Source organism: Bombina bombina, chromosome 5 (genome assembly GCF_027579735.1).
Source record: "Bombina bombina isolate aBomBom1 chromosome 5, aBomBom1.pri, whole genome shotgun sequence".
Classification (NCBI taxonomy): domain Eukaryota; kingdom Metazoa; phylum Chordata; class Amphibia; order Anura; family Bombinatoridae; genus Bombina; species Bombina bombina.
The window spans coordinates 356,383,439-356,403,474 of NC_069503.1; the positions used below are offsets into that span (position 1 = coordinate 356,383,439).

The window sequence follows — 20,036 nt, forward strand, 5'->3', positions numbered from 1 at the left end:
TTGGGCAACATTGGATCATGGTACTTGGAGTTTCAGGGAGATTGCATTCCATTTGCTGGCATCAGGGAGCCGCTATTACAATCAGGGAGACTCCCTGAAATTCAGGAAGAGTTGGGATGTCTGATAAGACCTCAGGAGTGTGCATGTGTCTTTAGCACTACTCTCTCATTTTGTTTTGATAAATATCACAAGTTCCCCATCTAAACTTAGAATAACTGCTGATTATGACCGACCTTGTGTCTACAGCAATACCTGCATCACTGTCAGTGTATCTGCACACTTGTTCATTATTACTTCTATTTTGGTCTTAAAATACTGGTATGTGCTTATTTTGTATAAATGCTTCAGCAAATTGTTTTACTGGCAGCTTAAATCACATAAAGCTAAAAAAATATAAAAATATGTCCTTATTTACTTTAGTTTATTTTTCTCACAGCTATGCAGCAGATTTTGGACAAACTTACAGATCTACCCACATCTACAGGCGCTGAAGAAATAGATATCATTTTTCTGAAAGGAATTATGGAAAATCCTATTGTAAGATCTCTTGCAAAGGTATATGTTTCTTATTGCATTTTAGAATTGAAATTGCATTGTATTTTATTCTTAATTCACTGTTGAAGCATTAGCTACTGGTAATGTAATTCACTTAAGTATATACGAATAAAGATATTAAATATACAGCAATGTTAAAAGTAAACCAGGTTTCTATGATCATTTAAACATTGTAGCAGGGAAGTAAAAAGCATAAATGAAATGTTAGAGCTTACTTTGCCTTCTACAGTAGAGATATTTTATATTGGAAGAAGAACCAGTTATTAATGGTTAGAAATTTAATGTGTTTTTTTCTGAGGGAAATAAATCATCTTGCTTTTAAGACCACTTATATTCATATTTTCAGATAAAAAGGTTACAACACTGTATATATATATATGTGTGTGTGTGTGTATATATATATATATATATATATATATATAAAATTATTATTATTAATTTTTTTTAAATATATTTATTTATATCCAGCAATGTATACAAATTACATGTCATTACGCCACGCAGAGCAAAAATATCTTACAGCATGCAGAAAAAAAGGTCAAACACATTTATATAAAGTGATAATCAATAGCTTATTCTGATATAATATTTTCTGTGTTTTGCTGGAGATTCAATGGCTATCACTCCTATAATTTTTGTAAACATTGTTGGGGTTTTTATACTTTAAACTCAGCAAAACTAGGCAGCAACTAACAAAAACAAACCAAAACTGGTATCGTCTCCTATTAAAGTAGAGATATAGAAACTAAACTGATATAAGATCTTAATATTTACCAAAAAATAGCTATATACATATAGTCATATTGTAGCTTAAATTCTTAGCTCCTTATTTACACAAGCATATCGGAAAAAATTATTCATACATTAATAAACTTTAATATTGGGGTATAAGGGAATCATCCGATAGGTGAAGGAAAAGAAAAAAAGTTTATTCTCATAAGATGCCTATTCAAGTCAACTCTCTGGGAATTCACCTGTTAGTACCGCCATACATGAGAAAATATATATATATTTTGAGAGGAAAATATTTAAATAAATAAAAAGCTGTATTTCTCTTGAACTTGCTCATGTGATGTCATTATATTCAGTTTCTGCCTTTTAGTTGGATTAGGTAGAAATGCTCCCAGATGGTTTCATGACACTTTTGTTTCAGCCTCCATTTTGTTGGCTCTGTAGTTTATTCACTTTTCTGCCCAGCTTTTACTCATTTGGCATTGTTTCAACTACATTCTTTTGAAGATTGTATGATCACTACAATTCCTTCTTTTTTTAACTGTTGTTATAACTTATTTTAGGCAATATTATCAAGATTGAGGTAGTCATCCCATCCATTTCTGTCAGACAGTCACATATTTTCTTGTGCTTGCTTGCAAAGATCTTCTGGCTTGAAATTTGTGTTATAGAAGTTATGGGAGTGTTTTAGTGCAAGTAGCTTTATTACACTGCTATATTGATTTCTGTGTCTGTATTTTTATTGCTCCTTGTTTAAGGTTAATTACACTCATTTTAAATGCCACTGTGTATTTGCTTGCATCTGTAGCTTAAATAAATATATATTTAGACTCGTTTTAGTGACTTCCGCCATTGAGTTATTTGCTTCTAAACATGTTTGAAGAGCATATTGTTATCTCCTCTGGTGGGTGGGCAAGGGTGCCAACCTGCCTTGGCCTTGAACTTGCTATCTGCAGGAACACGTGTTCAGCAGATGGACAGCTAAGTATATGCTGCTGTTGTTTTGTCAGAACACTCAAATCATTTGGAGGCTTATAATGTTATTTAGGATATTAAGGATTACTCTGGGATTTCTGAGAATGGTTCTGACCCTACTTTATCTAGGGGCATTCCCTAAGTGATTAATTGCTGTGTGAGTGATTCCCTGCAGTAGATTTATTAATACATTTTCCAGATCAGCTTCACCTGTTTGCTCTGGTAATCTTCACTGGGCAGTTGCATTTAAGTCTGAACATTTGCCATTCAAGCTAGTAGACATACAAACACAGATATCCTTCTGTCTCCTATTTCCGATAGTATTTCCTTGTTTCTTCTTTTATTCTGGTAGAGTTAGTGATTGTAAAATCCACTACTTTTGAAGCTCAGGTACGCATGATCATATAGTTAAAAACCTGCTAGTCCTTATGGCCTTTCTCAAGACATTGTTTCAAATTTAGGAGCAAGTAAAATTACCCAGTGTTGGCTAAATGGCTATTAAATAGAAATCTTTTCATAAGAACACATAAGTGAAATCAAAGTAAACCTAAAAAGAAACAGATTGTGTAATAAACGAAACCACGTTTTCTTAAAAGATTAGCCATATTGAGCCATCTACTAAGTTTTTAAGGAGTACATCCTTCTGCTATTGCTGAATTTATAGCTTCCCCCAGTTAAGCACAGATGCATGCCTATATTAGAAGATATTTCTTCTTATGAACATGGATCTCCAGGGTCTCCCATGCGTAGTGACCTATCTAGTTTCACTTTTGCTAGCGGTAACTAGGGTACATTTTGATTTGCTTTTTGAGTCTCAGGACCCCCCTCCTCCATGGAGGCAGTGGGGAAAGATGTATTCTTAATTCAGGTTAGAGCACATTCATTATCTGATAATGGAAGTGTTAAGTGCTTTGGAGGTGGATAAACTGCCTGCTCCTTCTAAACCTATCACTAAGATGATTGATAAATTATTATGCTCCTAAGCAGCCTCTATCTTACTTATTCCTGAATCAGTTTCTGAACTGGTATCTAACTAATGTAACAAACAGAAGTACCCTTTCTTCTGTTTGCCAAGTAAGGCTGTGCTCCAGGCTCTGCTTTAGAGTTATGGGAGACAGTCCCTAAGGTGGATGAACCCAGGTAGGCTACTATTCCTTAAGAGGACAGTACCTCTTTGAAGGATCCAATGAACAAGAAACTAGAAGGCTTCCAAAGATGCTATTTTTATCTGGTGGGTAACCTCTTTTACTCCTCTTGTCAGTTTAGCATGTGTGACTGCAGCTACATTGGTTTGGTGTGATAATCTCTTACGTTAAATAGCTTATAGAACCATTAAATACAGTAGAAATGCATAATCAATACATGCAAAAAAATACAAAAGCGTTTAGTCTGAAATTTGTCAGAAAAAACTTAAATTATGCTTACCTGATAATTTCCTTTTCTTCAGATGAGAGTCCACAACTGCATTAATTACTTTTGGGAAATAGGAACCTGGCCACTACGAGGAGGCAAAGACACCCCAGCCAAAGTCTTAAATACTCCTCCCACTCCCCTCATCCCCCAGTCATTCTGCAGAGGAACAAGGAACAGTAGAAGAAATACCAGGGTGAAAAGGTGCCAGAAGAATAAAAAAATGATGCCCCCCAGAAAAAAAAGGGTGGGGAGCTGTGGACTCTTTACTCAGATACAATGTCAGAGGACAAAAAAACATGGGTCTTGATGCCACTTGGATGGCAATACCCAAAAAAGTAGAAAAACCACTAGGACCTCCTCTATCCCAAGAAAGAAATGCAGCACATTCCCAACACCAGGAAAAGGACCCCTAACTGGAGCCCAACAAAAGGCCACACCTTTTAATGTTCCGAAAAAGGAACAACCAATTCCCGAAGAGAACGCAAGTCTCCCAAGGAAGACGACCCATCCACAAGGAAAAACAGATACAATCCAAGAGGTCTCAATGAGGAGGAACCACTAAAGGAACAAGTCCAAAAAGACAAAAAAGAGGCGCTAAACCCTCTAATCTTCCCACCACGTGGAAAGGAATACTCTAGGTTCCGAGGGTATCGGAAGCAACAGAGAGTGACCAAGCAAAATTCACTGACCCAGTCACCAGAGCGACGGCTATTTAGGACTGAAACAATCCCGAGAGACGCACGGACCCGCAAGTCCTCTTGAGAATGCTTAGCTGAAACTTGTAAAACAAATAAGAAAACTAATAGCACTCGGCCCCCCACCTGACCAGCAAGGCATAATAGGCGCTACGTGTCTGACTAAGCTGCAAGACAGAAGATCTGCTCCAATCAGGACCAGCCTGCAACCAGGGTCATGACTGCCAAGCTAGCTAAATCCTCAGAAAAGAAGAAAACTGACAAACATGGGACTAATGTGGCCCGAACAACTTCCATAGACGCAAAGCAGCGATTATCGATCCCAGATATTAAGTTCCCGCAGGAAACGCAGTATGAAAAAGAGAAAATAAAATTCATCCTAACCGGATTAAATAAAATAACAGGCAACCCGAGGGTTAACGCCCAAGAAGAACAGAAGGTCCGCAGGACCAACCTAACTGAAACCCTGTTCTTCCAACAAAACTGGGAAAGATCTCGATAACAAGTCTTAAAGTAGATTACTTCATCCCCCCAATGTCTAATGAGGTGTGCCATTCAAAGGAGGAGACTGATAAGTCCCATACCCAAGAAGGATAGGGTCCCCAAGCAGCTCAAAAACGTGTCTAAGTGAAACACTAGGGCGAGCCTGCCTGTAACGAAAGGCACAATACTCAGGAACAGTTACACCCGCAGGGAACTGTACATGCCCTCAAGAGGCCGAAAGACCTGGGGCAATCGGGCACGAGCACAATCACGAATAAACATCTGGACTTTGCAGTAGCGCAAGCGCCAAAAGTATGTAAAAACGAAAATGTGCCACAACCCATGGGGGGAACAATCCACCCTCCGAGGAGGGAAACGCATAAATTGGGTTACCCGCATGTGTAGTAGCAGAAACGGTAGGGAACTCGCCTCCCGGAGGACAGGGCCCCCAGAGGCAGATGGCTCAGCAGTCTCTTGAATCCCCGAGCCCAAGGAACAAGGCGCTCTAGGATGGCCTAAAGAACATAACTGACTAACCCGAGTCAATGGGGCCAATTCGCATTCTTCACAGGATGAAGAATCTGACTCAGAAAGTTGACCAATCTCAACATCAGCATCCTCCATAACTGGATCAAGGATACCCAAAAATGGACTATATATAAAACAATTTGAACGTCACCTGACACCCACAATGGCTGGAGCACTCACCACCTCCTATGTACCAGACACTAGCGGACTAAATTTTTCCGTCGCCACACAGTCAGGAATGCGAAAATGGAAGACCAGAACGTAAACATGCCCGGTCACAAGGTGAACCGTACAGTCCAAAAAAAGCGCGCCCGACCGTAAGGTCGCGTCACTTCAACAGGCCGTTATGTTCTAAGCCACAAGCCCAGTAAATACTACACATAAGCAGATTGAATCACATAGCAAACATGATTAAACTTCCCCCTCAGGAGATATTAACCATTGATTCCAAGACACTTAAAGGAGTCTCTCTGAGACCCTGTATTTTTCATGTGAATTCACAGGAACAAATGAGTTACAGTACATTCATGAAGAAGTAAAATTAAACGATCTTACCGGAATCTACGCCGTGAAAAAGGAACACGGCCCTTCAAGTGTGACGTATAGTAGCCTCGCCTCCGCCATGGACTTGAGAGAAGAAAGCAGGCAGCGAAGCATAGTTCGACAACGCCGATTGCTTGAAGAGCTGTTAACATGAGTTGGGATGGTTTCGCAGAAAGACTCTTCCTGCAACTCCGGACTCTAACTTTCATCCAAGCCTTCACTGAGAGATTGACAGGATTACTTAAAACTCCTGTCCCATGTCGAAGAGTACTACCCTCCATAAGAGACAAATTCAATTCTTACACTTCTCTGCCAACCTCCTGGGACGAAAGGCAAAGAATGACTGGGGGATGAGGGAAGTGGGAGGCGTATTTAATCCTTTGGCTGGGGTGTGTTTGCCTTCTCCTGGTGGCCAGGTTCTTATTTCCCAAAAGTAATGAATAGAGCTGTGGACCCTTTCCATTTATGAAGAAAAATTCTACTGCTCATTTTAAATTCAAAGCTAGTTAAATTTTCCTTCCCCTGTAACATGTGACAGCCATCAGCCAATCACAAAATGCATATACGTATATAGTGTGAAATCTGGCACATGCTCAGTAGGAGCTGGTACCTCAGAAAGTGTGTATATAAATAGATTGTGCACATTTACATAATGTATGCGAGTTGGAAAATTAGTTACAATTGCATGCTCTCTCTGAATCATGAAAATATTTTTTTTTTCTTTTAATGCTTTGAGTTCTACTATAGCTGTTCTAGCCAATCATGCCTTATGGCGTAAGTCTTGGCCTGCTAATATGGTTTACAAGAATATACTTTCTCTTGTAAGGTGTATCCAGTCCACGGGTTCATCCATTACTTGTGGGATATTCTCCTTCCCAACAGGAAGTTGCAAGAGGACACCCACAGAAGAGTTGTCTATATAGCTTCTCCCCTAACTGCCACCCCCAGTCATTCCCTTGCAACTCTCGACAAGAAAGGAAGTATCAAGAGATATGTGGTGACTTAGTGTAGTTTTTACCTTCAATCAAGAATTTGTTATTTTTAAACGGTACCGGCGTTGTACTGTTTTACTCTTAGGCAGAAATTAGAAAAGAGTTCTGCCTGGAGATTTGATGATCTTAGCGGTTTGTAACTAAGGTCCACTGCTGTTCTCACACATAACTGAAGAATATGGGACAACTTCAGTTGGGGGAACGGCCTGCAGATTACCTGCCTTGAGGTATGTTCAGTAATTTTATTTCTAGAGAGATGATATGAGTTCTAGAAAATACTGACAGAGCCTTGTGTACTGAGGTAAGCCTGATACAGTGATTTAACAGCAACTGGGATCATGCTTACAGAACAGGGTAATACTCATGTTAATACTTATATTACTTAGGGACAAAACGTTGACATGATTTTAAAAATAGGACGTTTTTTTCTCTGAGGGAGATAACTTTTTGTTTGGGGCCTAGTTTCCGCATGGCAAATCAGGCACTCCTAGGAGTACTTTCTTAAGGCCCCTCTGGCATCCAGTACATGGTGGGAGGGGCCTATTTTAGCGCTCTAAATGCGCAGTTTTTATTCAGACTGAGACATCCAGCTTCCCTAGAGGAGTCCTCTGACACCTGAGGACCATTACAAGGGGTTTATTTCTGCACAGAATCGTTTTTGAGGGCAGGTAGGAGCCTCAGCAGAGCTGTGGCAGGGTGCTCAACTGCTCAACTTTTTAACGTTTTTCAATCCGGTTTGGGGCCTAAGGGGTTATCATCATCCATTTGCAAGTGGGTGCAATGCTGCTTTAGTCCCTTACACACACTGTAAACATTTCAAAGAATTTGCTTTATTTTTTTTACTGTTTTGCAGTTTAAGTGTTAGTTTTTTTCTCTTAAAGGCACAGTAACGTTTTTGTTTAATTGCTTTTTTACCTTTATTAAAGTGTTTTCCAAGCTTGCTTGTCTCATTACTAGTCTGTTAAACATGTCTGACATAGGGGAAACTCCTTGTTCAATATGTTTAGAAGCCATGGTGGAACCCCCTCTTAGAATGTGTACCAAATGTACTGAAATTTCTATAAACTATAAAGACCATATTATGGCACTTAAAGATGTATCTCCAGGGGATTGTCTGACTAAAAAAAGGGAGATTATGCCATCTAACTCTCACCATGTATCAGAACTTATAACTCCCGCTCAAGTGACGCCAAGTACATCTAGCGCGTCTAATTCGTTTACCTTGCGGGACATAGCGGCAGTTATGAATAATACCCTCACAGAGGTATTTTCCAAACTGCCAGGGTTACAAGGAAAGCGAGACAGCTCTGGGGCTAGAACTAATACAGAGCTTTCTGATGCTTTATTGCCTATGTCCGATATACCCTCACAATGCTCAGAAGCCGAGGCAGGTGAGCTTCTATCTGTGGGTGACCCTTCAGACTCAGGGAGGGCGTTACTTCAGCCTGATTCTGAAATGACAGCGTTTAAATTTAAGCTTGAACACCTCCGCTTATTGCTTAGGGGGAGGTTTTAGCGACTCTGGATGACTGTGACCCCATTGTGGTTCCAGAGAAATTGTGTAAAATGGACAAATACTTTGCAGTGCCTGTTTACACTGATGTTTTTCCAGTCCCTAAGAGGTTTTCGGAAATTATTACTAAGGAATAGGATAGACCAGGTGTGTCGTTCTCTCCCCCTCCTGCTTTCAAAAAGATGTTTCCCATAGATGCCGCCATGCGGGACTCGTGGCAGACGGTCCCTAAGGTGGAGGGAGCAGTCTCTACCCTAGCTAAGCGTACAACTATCCCCGTCGAGGACAGTTGTGCTTTCCTAGATCCTATGGATAAAAAATTGGAGGGTCTCCTTAAGAAAATTTTTATTTATCAAGGTTTTATCCTCCAGCCTCTTGCATGCATAGCCCCAGTTACTGCTGCAGCGGCTTTTTGGTTCGAGTCTCTTGAGGAGGCTCTGCAGGTAGAGACCCAGTTAGACGATATTTTAGACCGGATTAAAGCTCTTAAGTTAGCAAATTCCTTTATTTCTGACGCCGTTTTTCAGTTAACCAAACTAACGGCTAAGAATTCAGGCTTTGCCATTTTGGCGCGTAGGGCACTATGGCTTAAGTCCTGGGCAGCAGACGTTACTTCAAAGTCTAAACTTCTTAACATCCCCTTCAAGGGACAGACCCTATTCGGGCCTGGTCTGAAGGAGATCATTGCTGATATTACTGGAGGAAAAGGCCACGCTCTTCCTCAGGATAGGTCCAATAAGTTAAGGACCAAACAGAATAATTTTCGTTCTTTTCGAAACTTTAAGAGTGGAGCAGCTTCAACTTCCTCTAATGCAAAACAAGAGGGACATTTTGCCCAGTCCAAACCAGTCTGGAGACCTAACCAGGCTTGGAGCAAGGGGAAGCAGGTCAAGAAGCCTGCGGCTGCCTCTAAGACAGCATGAAGGAGTAGCCCCCGATCCGGGACCGGATCTAGTGGGGGGCAGACTTTCTCTCTTCGCCCAGGCTTGGGCAAGAGACATCCAGGATCCCTGGGTGCTAGAGATTGTTTCCCAGGGATATCTTCTGGAATTCAAAGGGTCATCTGCAAAGGGGAGATTTCATCTCTCACAATTATCTGTAAACCAGATAAAGAGAGAGGCATTCTTACGTTGTGTTCAAGACCTACTGGTTATGGGAGTGATCCACCCAGTTCCAAGAGAGGAACAGGGGCTGGGTTTATATTCAAATCTGTTTATAGTTCCCAAAAAAGAGGGAACTTTCAGACCTATCTTGGATCTCAAGATCCTAAACAAATTTATCAGGGTCCCATCCTTCAAGATGGAAACAATCCGAACCATCCTCCCTATGATTCAGGAGGGTCAATTTATGACTACAGTGGATTTAAAGGATGCCTATCCCCCACATTCCGATTCACAGAGATCATCATCAGTTCCTCAGGTTTGCCTTCCTAGACAGGCATTACCAGTTTGTGGCTCTTCCCTTCGGGTTAGCCACGGCACCAAGAATCTTTACGAAGGTTCTAGGGTCCCTTCTGGTGGTTCTAAGGCCGCGGGGCATAGCGGTAGCCCCTTACCTAGACGACATTCTGATTCAGGCGTCGACTCTTCAAATCGCCAAGTCCCATACGGACATTGTTCTGGCCTTTCTGAGGTCTCATGGGTGGAAAGTGAACATAGAAAAGAGTTCTCTCTCTCCTCTCACAAGAGTTTCCTTCCTAGGAACTCTAATAGATTCAGTAGAAATGAAAATTTTTCTGACAGAAGTCAGAATATCAAAGTTTCTAACCTCTTGCCATGTTCTTCATTCCACTCCTCGGCCATCAGTGGCTCAGTGTATGGAAATGATCGGCCTAATGGTAGCGGCAATGGACATAGTTCAGTTTGCCCGCCTACATCTCAGACTACTGCAACTTTGCATGCTCAACCAGTGGAATGGGGACTACACAGATTTGTCTCCTCTGTTAGATCTAGATCAAGAGACCAGGAATTCTCTTCTCTGGTGGTTATCTCGGGTCCATCTGTCCAGGGGAATGAGTTTCCGCAGGCCAGAGTGGACTATAGTGACGACAGATGCCAGTTCGTAGACTCAGAAGGAAGCCCTCCTTCCGATAAACATTCTGGAACTAAGAGTGATATTCAATGCTCTTCAGGCTTGGCCTCAACTAGCTGTGGCCAAGTTCATCAGATTTCAGTTGGACAATATCACGACTGTAGCCTATATCAACCATCAGGGTGGAACAAGGAGCCCCCTGGCCATGATGGAGGTTTCCAAGATAATTCTATGGGCAGAGATTCATTCTTGCCATTTCTCAGCTATCCATATCCCAGGAGTAGAGAACTGGGAGGCGGATTTTCTAAGTCGGCAGACTTTTCATCCGGGGGAGTGGGAGCTCCATCCGGAGGTTTTTGCCCTGTTGATTCATCTATGGGGCAAACCAGAACTGGATCTGATGGCGTCTCGTCAGAACGCCAAGCTTCCTTGTTACGGGTCCAGGTCAAGGGATCCCCATGCGACGCTGATAGATGCTCTAGCAGCGCCCTGGTCCTTCAGCCTGGCTTATGTGTTTCCACCATTTCCTCTCCTCCCTCGTCTAATTACCAAGATCAAGCAGGAGAGAGCTTCATTGATTTTCATAGCACCTGCTTGGCCACGCAGGACTTGGTATGCAGATCTGGTGGACATGTCATCCTTCCCACCATGGACTCTGCCACTGAGGCAGGACCTTCTGCTACAAGGTCCTTTCAAACATCCAAATCTAGTTTATCTGCGTCTGACTGCTTGGAGATTGAACGCTTGATTTTATCAAAGCGTGGTTTTTCCGAATCGGTCAGTGATACCTTGATTCAGGCTCGGAAGCCTGTCACCAGGAAAGTGTGATTCACCTTATCTGATCTTCCATGCAGACAAGGTAGTTTTGCGTACCAAACCTGGGTTTCTTCCTAAGGTAGTATCTAATAGGAATATCAATCAGGAGATTGTTGTTCCGTCACTGTGTCCTAATCCTTCTTCAAAGAAGGAACGTCTGTTACACAATCTTGACGTGGTTCGTGCTTTAAAGTTTTATTTGCAAGCTACTAAGGATTTTTGTCAATCATCTGCATTGTTTGTTGTCTACTCTGGAAAGAGGAGAGGCCAAAAGGCTTCGGCAACTTCTCTTTCTTTATGGCTAAGAAGCATAATCCGTTTGGCTTATGAGACTGCTGGCCAGCAGCCTCCTGAAAGAATTACAGCTCATTCTACTAGAGCGGTAGCTTTCACATGGGCTTTTAAAAATGAGGCCTCTGTTGAACAGATTTGTAAGGCGGCGACTTGGTCTTCGCTTCATACTTTTTCCAAATTTGATACTTTTGCTTCTTCGGAGGCTATTTTTGGGAGAAAGGTCTTACAGGCAGTGGTGCCTTCCATTTAAGTACCTGCCTTGTCCCTCCCTTCATCCGTGTCCTAAAGCTTTGGTATTGGTATCCCACAAGTAATGGATGAAGCCGTGGACTGGATACACCTTACAAGAGAAAACAAAATTTATGCTTACCTGATAAATTTCTTTCTCTTGTGGTGTATCCAGTCCACGGCCCGCCCTGTCACTTTTTTTCTGGCTTGTTATAGCTACATTCTAAGGGCAAAAATAGACCTACAGTACGTTTTTGTTACTCCAGTCAAGGTCCCAAAGACCAATTTTACTAAAAACACAGTCAGTGGGGTCACCCAAGACCAAGAAGACTATTCCTACCTCCAAGTCCTCATGAAGTTTCATCCCCAGCTCGGACGTAGTTGCATTGGGGGCAAATTGCAACTTTTCTTTGAGGTGTGGGAAAAGTTAATCTTAGACCTATGGCTATAAGAGATTGTGTCACAGGGGTTCAGGATTTGTTTTCATTGCAGATCATCTTGAAGGAGATGCCTTCTTTCTCATGTAGTGCGAGAGTCAATCAAGGCAAAGACCTCACTATGCGTGTTTGACCTAGAGGGAAAGTGAGTGATCACCCAGTTCCTTCAACAGAATAGGACTAGGGGCTTCTCCAACCTTTCATTGGTTACAAAAATTGGGGAACTTTTCATTCCATTCTGTATCTCAATTCTCTAAACAAGTACCTTGAAGTTTGCCAAAAAAACTTGATCCTGATAAGGTGGCTACTTGGTCTTCCTTGCATATGTTTGCCAAATTCTGCCATTTCAATGTTTATGCCTTTGCTGATGCAGGCTTTGATAGGAAAGTACTGTGGGCCATTGCGCATGATCAAAAACATCAATAACATGCCTGACTGCATTATCCTGCCCTATTTCATGGTGGTCTTATACACTTCACTGCTTGGGTATTGTATTCCACATGGAATGTTCTTGGGACTCTCTGGGTGCAGGACTGGCATTTTTCTCTACTTCAGATTGGTCATTTGTATAATTGAGCATAGTTGGGGATTGTGGGATGGAGCAAAGCTCTGGAATGTAGGGGCGTTTTTGCCTTTTCTTGGTAGACCGGAATAATAAGCCGAAATGTGATGTTCTTGCATGGGTTGTCACCATCTTGAAATAAATTAATTGAAAGGAATTGATTTATCAGATAAGCATATTTTTTTTGGTCATTCCTGCTCTGCAGTTAAGTCATTTTCCTTCTTAATATGAGGATGGTCCACTAATTCATTTCTTACTTGTGGGAAATACTGAATCTGGCCACCAGAAGGAGGCAAAGACACCCCAGCCAAAGGCTTAAATACCTCCCCCACTTCCCTCATCCCCCATTCATTCCTTGCCTTTTGTCACAGGAGGTTGGCAGAGAAGTGTCAGACGATACGGAGTAGTTCCTTATGAAGGGTGTCTACCCTTCGGAATGGGACTGGAGTTTTAAGTAGTCTTGTCAGCCTCTCAATGAGAGCATTGACGAATGTTAGACTCTGGAGATGCAGGGAGAGTCTTTCTGCGAACCCATCCAGTCTCGTATTTACAGCTCCTTAAAGGGACACTGAACCCAATTTTTTTTTATTTCATGATTCAGATAGAGCATGCAATTTTAAGCAACTTTCTAATTCACTCCTATTATCAATTTTTCTTCGTTCTCTTGCTATCTTTATTTTAAAAGCAGGAATGAAAATCTTAGCAGCCAGCCCGTTTTTAGTTTCAGCACCATGGATAGTGCTTGCTTATTGGTGGCTTACATTTAGCCACCAATAAGCAAGCATAACCCGGCTCCTATGCATCACATTTCTGCTTTTTAAATAAAGATAGCAAGAGAATGAAGACAAATTGATAATAGGAGTGAATTATAAAGTTGCTTAAAATTGCATGCTCTATCTGAATCATGAAAGAAACAATTTGGGTTTAGTGTCCCTTTAAACAATCAGTGATGACAAGTTTCACTGCCTGCTTTTTCACTCAAGTCCATGTCTGGAGCGATGCTACTGTGTTTCTGTTCCACGGCATAGATTTCGGTAATATAGTTTAATTTTATACATTTATGATAACGCAAGAAGACATGGTCACAGTGTGGCTCCGTTTATCTGTATGGAATCAAGAGTTAATATCTCCGGAAGGGGATTATTGAACAGGGGGGATTAATCGCATAATGTTAATATTGTGTTTATGCTACGACATGTGTAAGATGAGGCTCAGGCAGATGTTGGAACATACAGGTTTTACTTTCATTTTGATTAGCTGCACAGCCTGTTAGACTTGCACGCTTTTAGCTGCAACAGGGGCAGTCCTGTGTGGCGCACCATGTGACCGGGTGTGGTCACACTGATCTTCTCTCTCTCCTGACTGTGTGGTTTCCTGGAGACGAAGCGGTTTCTCTGTTTAGCCTGGATCATAGGAGTGGTGAGTGCCCCAGCCATTTTCTTTTTCTATTGTCAACTTTATAAGCGCAAGCTTTGGAGGACTTTGATACGTTAGCAGGTACTCCCTCTTTACCAAAATCCAATGCCTGTCTATATTGTGAGGAGGCCACGGTATATCCGCCTGCTCAATTATGTTCCACATGCCTCGATAAAGTAATTTTATCAAAGAAAACTAATATGTTTAGTACTACATAGCCATCCACCTCTGAGGAGTCTCCGTCCCGTGAGGTGTGCACTCTACAGTCATCTCCTAATACACAATAGCACTATAGCACTACTATTCCTCCATCTGGAGGGGCCCTTTTACCTCCAGACTTTACTGAGCAGTTACAAACAGCAGTGTCTGCGGCCTTCAGCGCTTTACCTCGCCCTTCTAAGCGCAAGCAAAAGGTAAAATTTTGCTATCCTTCCTAGGGGTCATCTACTAGCTTATTGGATTTTTCTGATACCAGATTATCTGCTGATGAGGACACCTCTGATACTTCAGAGGATGCTCTTTCTGGGTTGGAATCTGCTGCCTCTAAGCCTCCAGCTGCGGAGGAACCAGACTTTAGATTTAGGATTGAACACTTACGCTTTCTGTTAAAGGACGTTTGGGCTACTTTGGAGGTTCCAGAACCTAAATTACCTGAGGAACCTTGTATTCCTAAATTAGGTCTACGAGGACAGGGTGGTCCCACAGACTTTCATGGTTCCTGTTAAGATGGCGAACATTATTAAAAACGAATGGGAGAGACTTAGCTCTTCTTTTTCCCCTTCTTCTTTTAAGAAATTATTACCGGTTCCGGACTCTCAATTAGAGTTTTGGTGTTCCGTCCCTAAGGTAGATGGCGCTATCTCCACTCTGGCTAAACGCACTACTATCCTGCTTGTCGATAGTTCGTCGTTTAAGAAACCCATGGATAAGAAGCTGGAAACTCTATTAAGAAAAATGTTTCAGCATATGGGATATTTGTTTCAACCGGCAGCAGCTGTCGCTGCGGTTGCTGGAGTGGCTACCTACTTTTGACTCCTTATCTGGGTTGATCGAGGTGGAGGGTCCCCTCAACAAGATCCAGGAAAGAATTAAGGCCTTAAGGGTAGCTAATTTTATTTGTGATGCAAATATGCAGGTTATTTGCCTGAATGCCAAGGCTTCAGGTTTTTCCATCCTAGTCTGTAGGGCTCTCTGGCTAAAGTCTTGGTCTGCGGACATGACTTCAAAATCTAGACTTCTTTTCCTCCCGTTTAAGGGAAAGATTCTTTTTGGTCCAGGCTTGGACTCAATCATCTCCACGGTTATGCGAGGCAAGGGTGCCTTTTTATTGCAGGATAAGAACAAGCCTAAGGGACAAGGTTCTAATTTTCTTTCACTTTGTTCGGATAAATCCCAATGTCAGCAACCCTCTTCAAAGCCTGAGCAGTCCAAGGGAACTTGGAAGCCGACTCAGTCCTGGAAGTCCAAGCATAACGAGAAGCCCGCCGAGTCAAAGTCGGCATGAAGGGGCGGACCCCGATCCGGCTTTTGATCTGGCAGGGGGCAGACTGTCACTTTTTTCAGAAGCTTGGTTTGGGAACGTGCAAGACTCATGGTTCCTGGGGGTCATTGCTCAGGGATACAGGATAGGTTTCAAGTCTCATCTTCCCAGGGGCAGATTCCTCTTATCAAACCTGTCTTCAAGGCCAGAAAAGAGAGAGGCCTTTCTGGGGTACTTGAGGGATCTATCCTCCCTGGGTGTCATTTTGCTGGTACTGCCAGCAGAGAGAAGTCTGGGTTACTTCTCAAACCTCTTTGTGGTCCCAAAGGAGGGTAGTTTTTGCCCGATTCTGGACCTAAAGTGTTTAAACAAATTTCTATCAGTTCCCTCGTTCAAGATAGAGACAATAAGGTCCTTTCATCCCTTAGTTCAGGAAGGACAGTTCATGACCACGATGGACCTGAAGGATGCATACCCTCACATCCCTATACACAAGGAACACGTTAAGTTCCTAAAATTTGCGTTCCTGCACCAGCACTTCCAGTTTATTGCACTTCCGTTTGATCTAATTAATGCCCCAAGAGTCTTTACGAAGGTTCTGTGGGCTCTGCTCGCAGTGGCCAGAACAAGCGCCATCCTGTCATCTGGCAGAGGACCACTCGAAAGCCCTTTTTTCTCTTCTTCAATCTCATGGATGGAAGATAAACTTAGAAAAGAGTTCTCTTATCCCCAGTACTAGGGTGGAATTTCTATGTACGATAATAGACTCAATATCCATGAGGATATTTCTTACAGACCAGACACGTTGCAAGCTAACTTCCAATTGTCTTGTGGATCAGTGTGTATGGAGGTAATTGGTCTCATGGTGTCCTGCATGGACGTCATTCCCTTTTGTCAGGTTCCATCTCAGACCTCTTCAGCTGTGCATGCTGAGACAGTGGAATGGCGATCATTCGTATCTGTCTCAACAGATTTCTCTGGACAACCGGTCGAGAGAATCGCTCTCCTGGTGGCTCTGTTCAGATCACCTGTCCCAAGGGACATCCTTCTTGAGACCATCCTGGAAGATTGTGACTACGGACGCAAGTCTCTCTGGATGGGGAGCTGTTTGGGGTGCCAGGAAGGCTCAGGGCCTGTGGTCTCGAGAGGAATCTCTCCTCCCGATCAACATCTTGGAACTTCTAGCGATCTTCAATGCTCTGTAGGCTTGGCCTATTCTGGGTTCGTCCCAGTTTATCAGATTCCAATCAGACAACATAACATCGGTGACTTACATCAACCATCAGGGGGGGAACGAGAAGCTTCATAGCAATGAGGGAAGTATCTTGAATTCTGTTATGGGTGGTCAGCAATCCACATTCCGGGTGTGGACAACTGGGAAGCGGATTTTCTCAGCAGACAATCCTTTCATCTGGGGGAATGGCCTCTCCATCCCAAAGTGTTTGCAGAGATTTGCGACAGATGGGGGACGCCGGAGATAGATCACTCAGATATGGGTCGCGGTCCAGGGATCCTTAGGCGGAGCTAACAGATGCGTTTGCAGTGCTTTGGAGGTTCATTCTGATCTACATTTTTCCACCATTACCACTTCTCCCTCGTGTAGTGGCCCTAATCAAACAGGAGCAAGCATCAGTAATTCTAATTGCTCCATCGTGGCCGCAGAGGATGTGGTTCGCGGATCTGGTGGGGATGTCCTCATCTCCTCCATGGAGGTTACCTTGTCGCAGGGATCTGCTGGTACAAGGTCCTTTTGTTCATCAAAATCTAGATTCTCTGAGGCTGACTGCGTGGAGATTGAACGCTTAGTCCTAGCCAAGATAGTTTTCTCGGAGAAGGTTATTGATACTCTCATTCAAGCTTGTAAGCCGGTTACTCGACGCATCTATCATAAGGTGTGGAGGATCTATTTATTCTGGTGTGAAGAGTGTGGATTCCCTTGGCATAAGGTCAAGGTTTCCAGAATTCTTTCTTTTCTCCAGGATGGTCTGGAGAAGGACCTTTCTGCTAGCTACCTTAAGGGAAATTTCAGCTCTGTCTGTTTTACTGCACAAGAGGCTCACTGAGCTTCCAGATGTCCAGTCCTTTGTTCAGGCCCTGAATAGAATCAGGCCTGTGTTTAGATCTAGCGCTCCTCCTTGGAGTTTAAATCTGATTCTTAAGGTTTTGCAGAAGGCTCCGTTTGAGCCTATGCATGTAGTTGGAAGGTTCTTTTTCTACTGGCTATTGCCTCAGCGTGCAGAGTTTCTGAGATGGCTGCCTTGCAATGTGAGCCCCCTTACCTAGTATTACATGCTGATAAGGCTGTTCTTCGTACTGGGTTGGGTTTTCTTCCTAAGGTTGTTTCAGATCGTAACATCAATCAGGAGATTGTGGTTGCTTCTTTGTGTCCTACTCCTTCTTCGAGCGGTTATTTCATAACTTGGATGTGGTTCGGGCCTTGAAGTTCTTTCTCCAGGCTACAAAGGAGTTTAGACAGACTTCTTCTTTGTTTGTTGTCTATTCTGTGAAGCGTACGGGACAGAAAGCCTTGTCCTCTTCCTTGTCCTTTAGGTTGAGGAGCATTATTCGCTTAGCTTATGAGACAGCGGGACATAAGCCTCCTCAGAGGATTAAGGCTCATTCAACTAGAGCTGTGGCTTCCTCTTGGGCTTTCAAGAATGAAGCCTCTATGGAGCAGATTTGTAGGGCGGCTACTTGGTCCTCCTTACATACCTTTTCTAAATTTTACAAGTTTGACGTTTTTGCTTCGGCTGAAGCAGCTTTTGGGAAAAAGGTTTTGTAGGCTGTGGTACCCTCAGAATAGGACCCGCCTCTCTTTTTACACTGTTTAAACACTGTTTCATTCAGTGTCCTCTAAAGCTTGGGTATATGTTTCCCACAAGTAAGGAATGAAGCTCTCCTCATATTAAGAAGGAAAACATAAATTATGCTTACCAGATAATTTCCTTTCCTTCTGTATGAGGAGAGTCAGTTGGGAGGACCTAAATATTTGTTTTGTTCTTCTGGCACCATTTATACCCTGATATTTCTCCTACTGTTCCTTGTTCCCTCGGCAGAATGACTGGGGGATGAGGGAAGTGGGGGAGGTATTCAAGCCTTTGGCTGGGCTGTCTTTGCCTCCTCCTGGTGGCCAGGTTCAGTATTTCCCACAAGTAAGGAATGAAGCCGTGGACTCTCCTCATACAGAAGTAAAGGAAATTATCAGGTAAGCATAATTTATGTTTTTACATTTATTTCATGAATGCTGTTATTGTGTTTTTATTCTTTAATAAGCATTTTAACATCCTTTGGCAGTAAAGCACATATTTTATTTTGTGGTTGATGTCAGCTTTTAGTGGTTTTTCACCAACGTCCTGCCAAATTAAGATCTTAACGGTTCCCTTAATTTAGACAATCTGTAGGATGCTTAGTGTCTTTAGGAAACATTTCCACCCACATCTTTTAATTTAGTACCTTGGCCCAACCTATCCAATACTTACCAGTTGAGACAGAAATAAGAATGCCTCCCTTTACCTATATCAATACCTGTGCTCATACCTTCACTCCTAGTTCAGTCAATCATAGGATTGACAAAGCTAAGGTCCCTTTCTTGTTTTATCTGATAAGTGGAGATAGAGGCCATCTGGCTTCGGCTTCCACCTGGCTGCTCATACTTTCCCTGTCGCTGGGGCTATCCTTGGGGGTGGGCATGCCTTCTTTCCCCCTTGCCTGTCTGGAGGCATGTTGATTCAAAAGTTTTTTATGAGTGCTGCAATGTTAGAACTGGAAGTGACACATCACCCTGTTAGGCTAAGGTCCTTTCAGGGATGCTTTCACTCTTTTGCACTTCCTATTTCTGTGCTGTCTTTCCGGTCTGTTTTTACTATATTTAAAAATATTTTATATTTCTCTCTTTTTTTCTTTCTTGCAGCTCTGTGGCTGAAGCTGATATTATGCCTAAAAGGTGTGTCCTATGTAATAAACCTGCTTATTGAAATAAAAAATGTTTGCTGTAAATATATTGGCTACATTTTTGGAGTTTTGTTTGCTCCTAATCAAGTATCTGCTGAGTATAGAGAAACTGTTTATGTGAAGCATAATATGCATTTTCTGTGGGATCTATCTGATATTATTGTTTATGTTAATCAAACTTTGAGAATCGTCCACCTGCCTCTGATTGGTATAATGCTCATGCTGCAGCACCTTTTGGATACCCTTTGTCTTAATCCCTGGCACAATTATTTTTGGGAGAATTTAGTAAAAATTAAAAGAAACTTATCACTGATAGTCATTGCCTAAGTCGTCTTTGAGGTTCTATGACCCTCATGTAAAAGTAGATGCTGCAATTACACAGCTTTCTAGAA

General features: G+C 42.4%; 1 protein-coding gene across 1 annotated transcript in view; it reads left to right on the forward strand.

The window, feature by feature from the left end:
• Positions 1-20,036, forward strand: part of PALS2 (protein associated with LIN7 2, MAGUK p55 family member) — a 455,393-nt gene that overhangs the window by 132,659 nt on the left and 302,698 nt on the right. The window contains exon 2 of the mRNA XM_053714151.1: positions 437-555. Coding sequence (XP_053570126.1) covers positions 439-555 — 117 coding nt within the window. The 5' untranslated portion in view covers positions 437-438. The remainder of the gene's footprint in view (positions 1-436; positions 556-20,036) is intronic.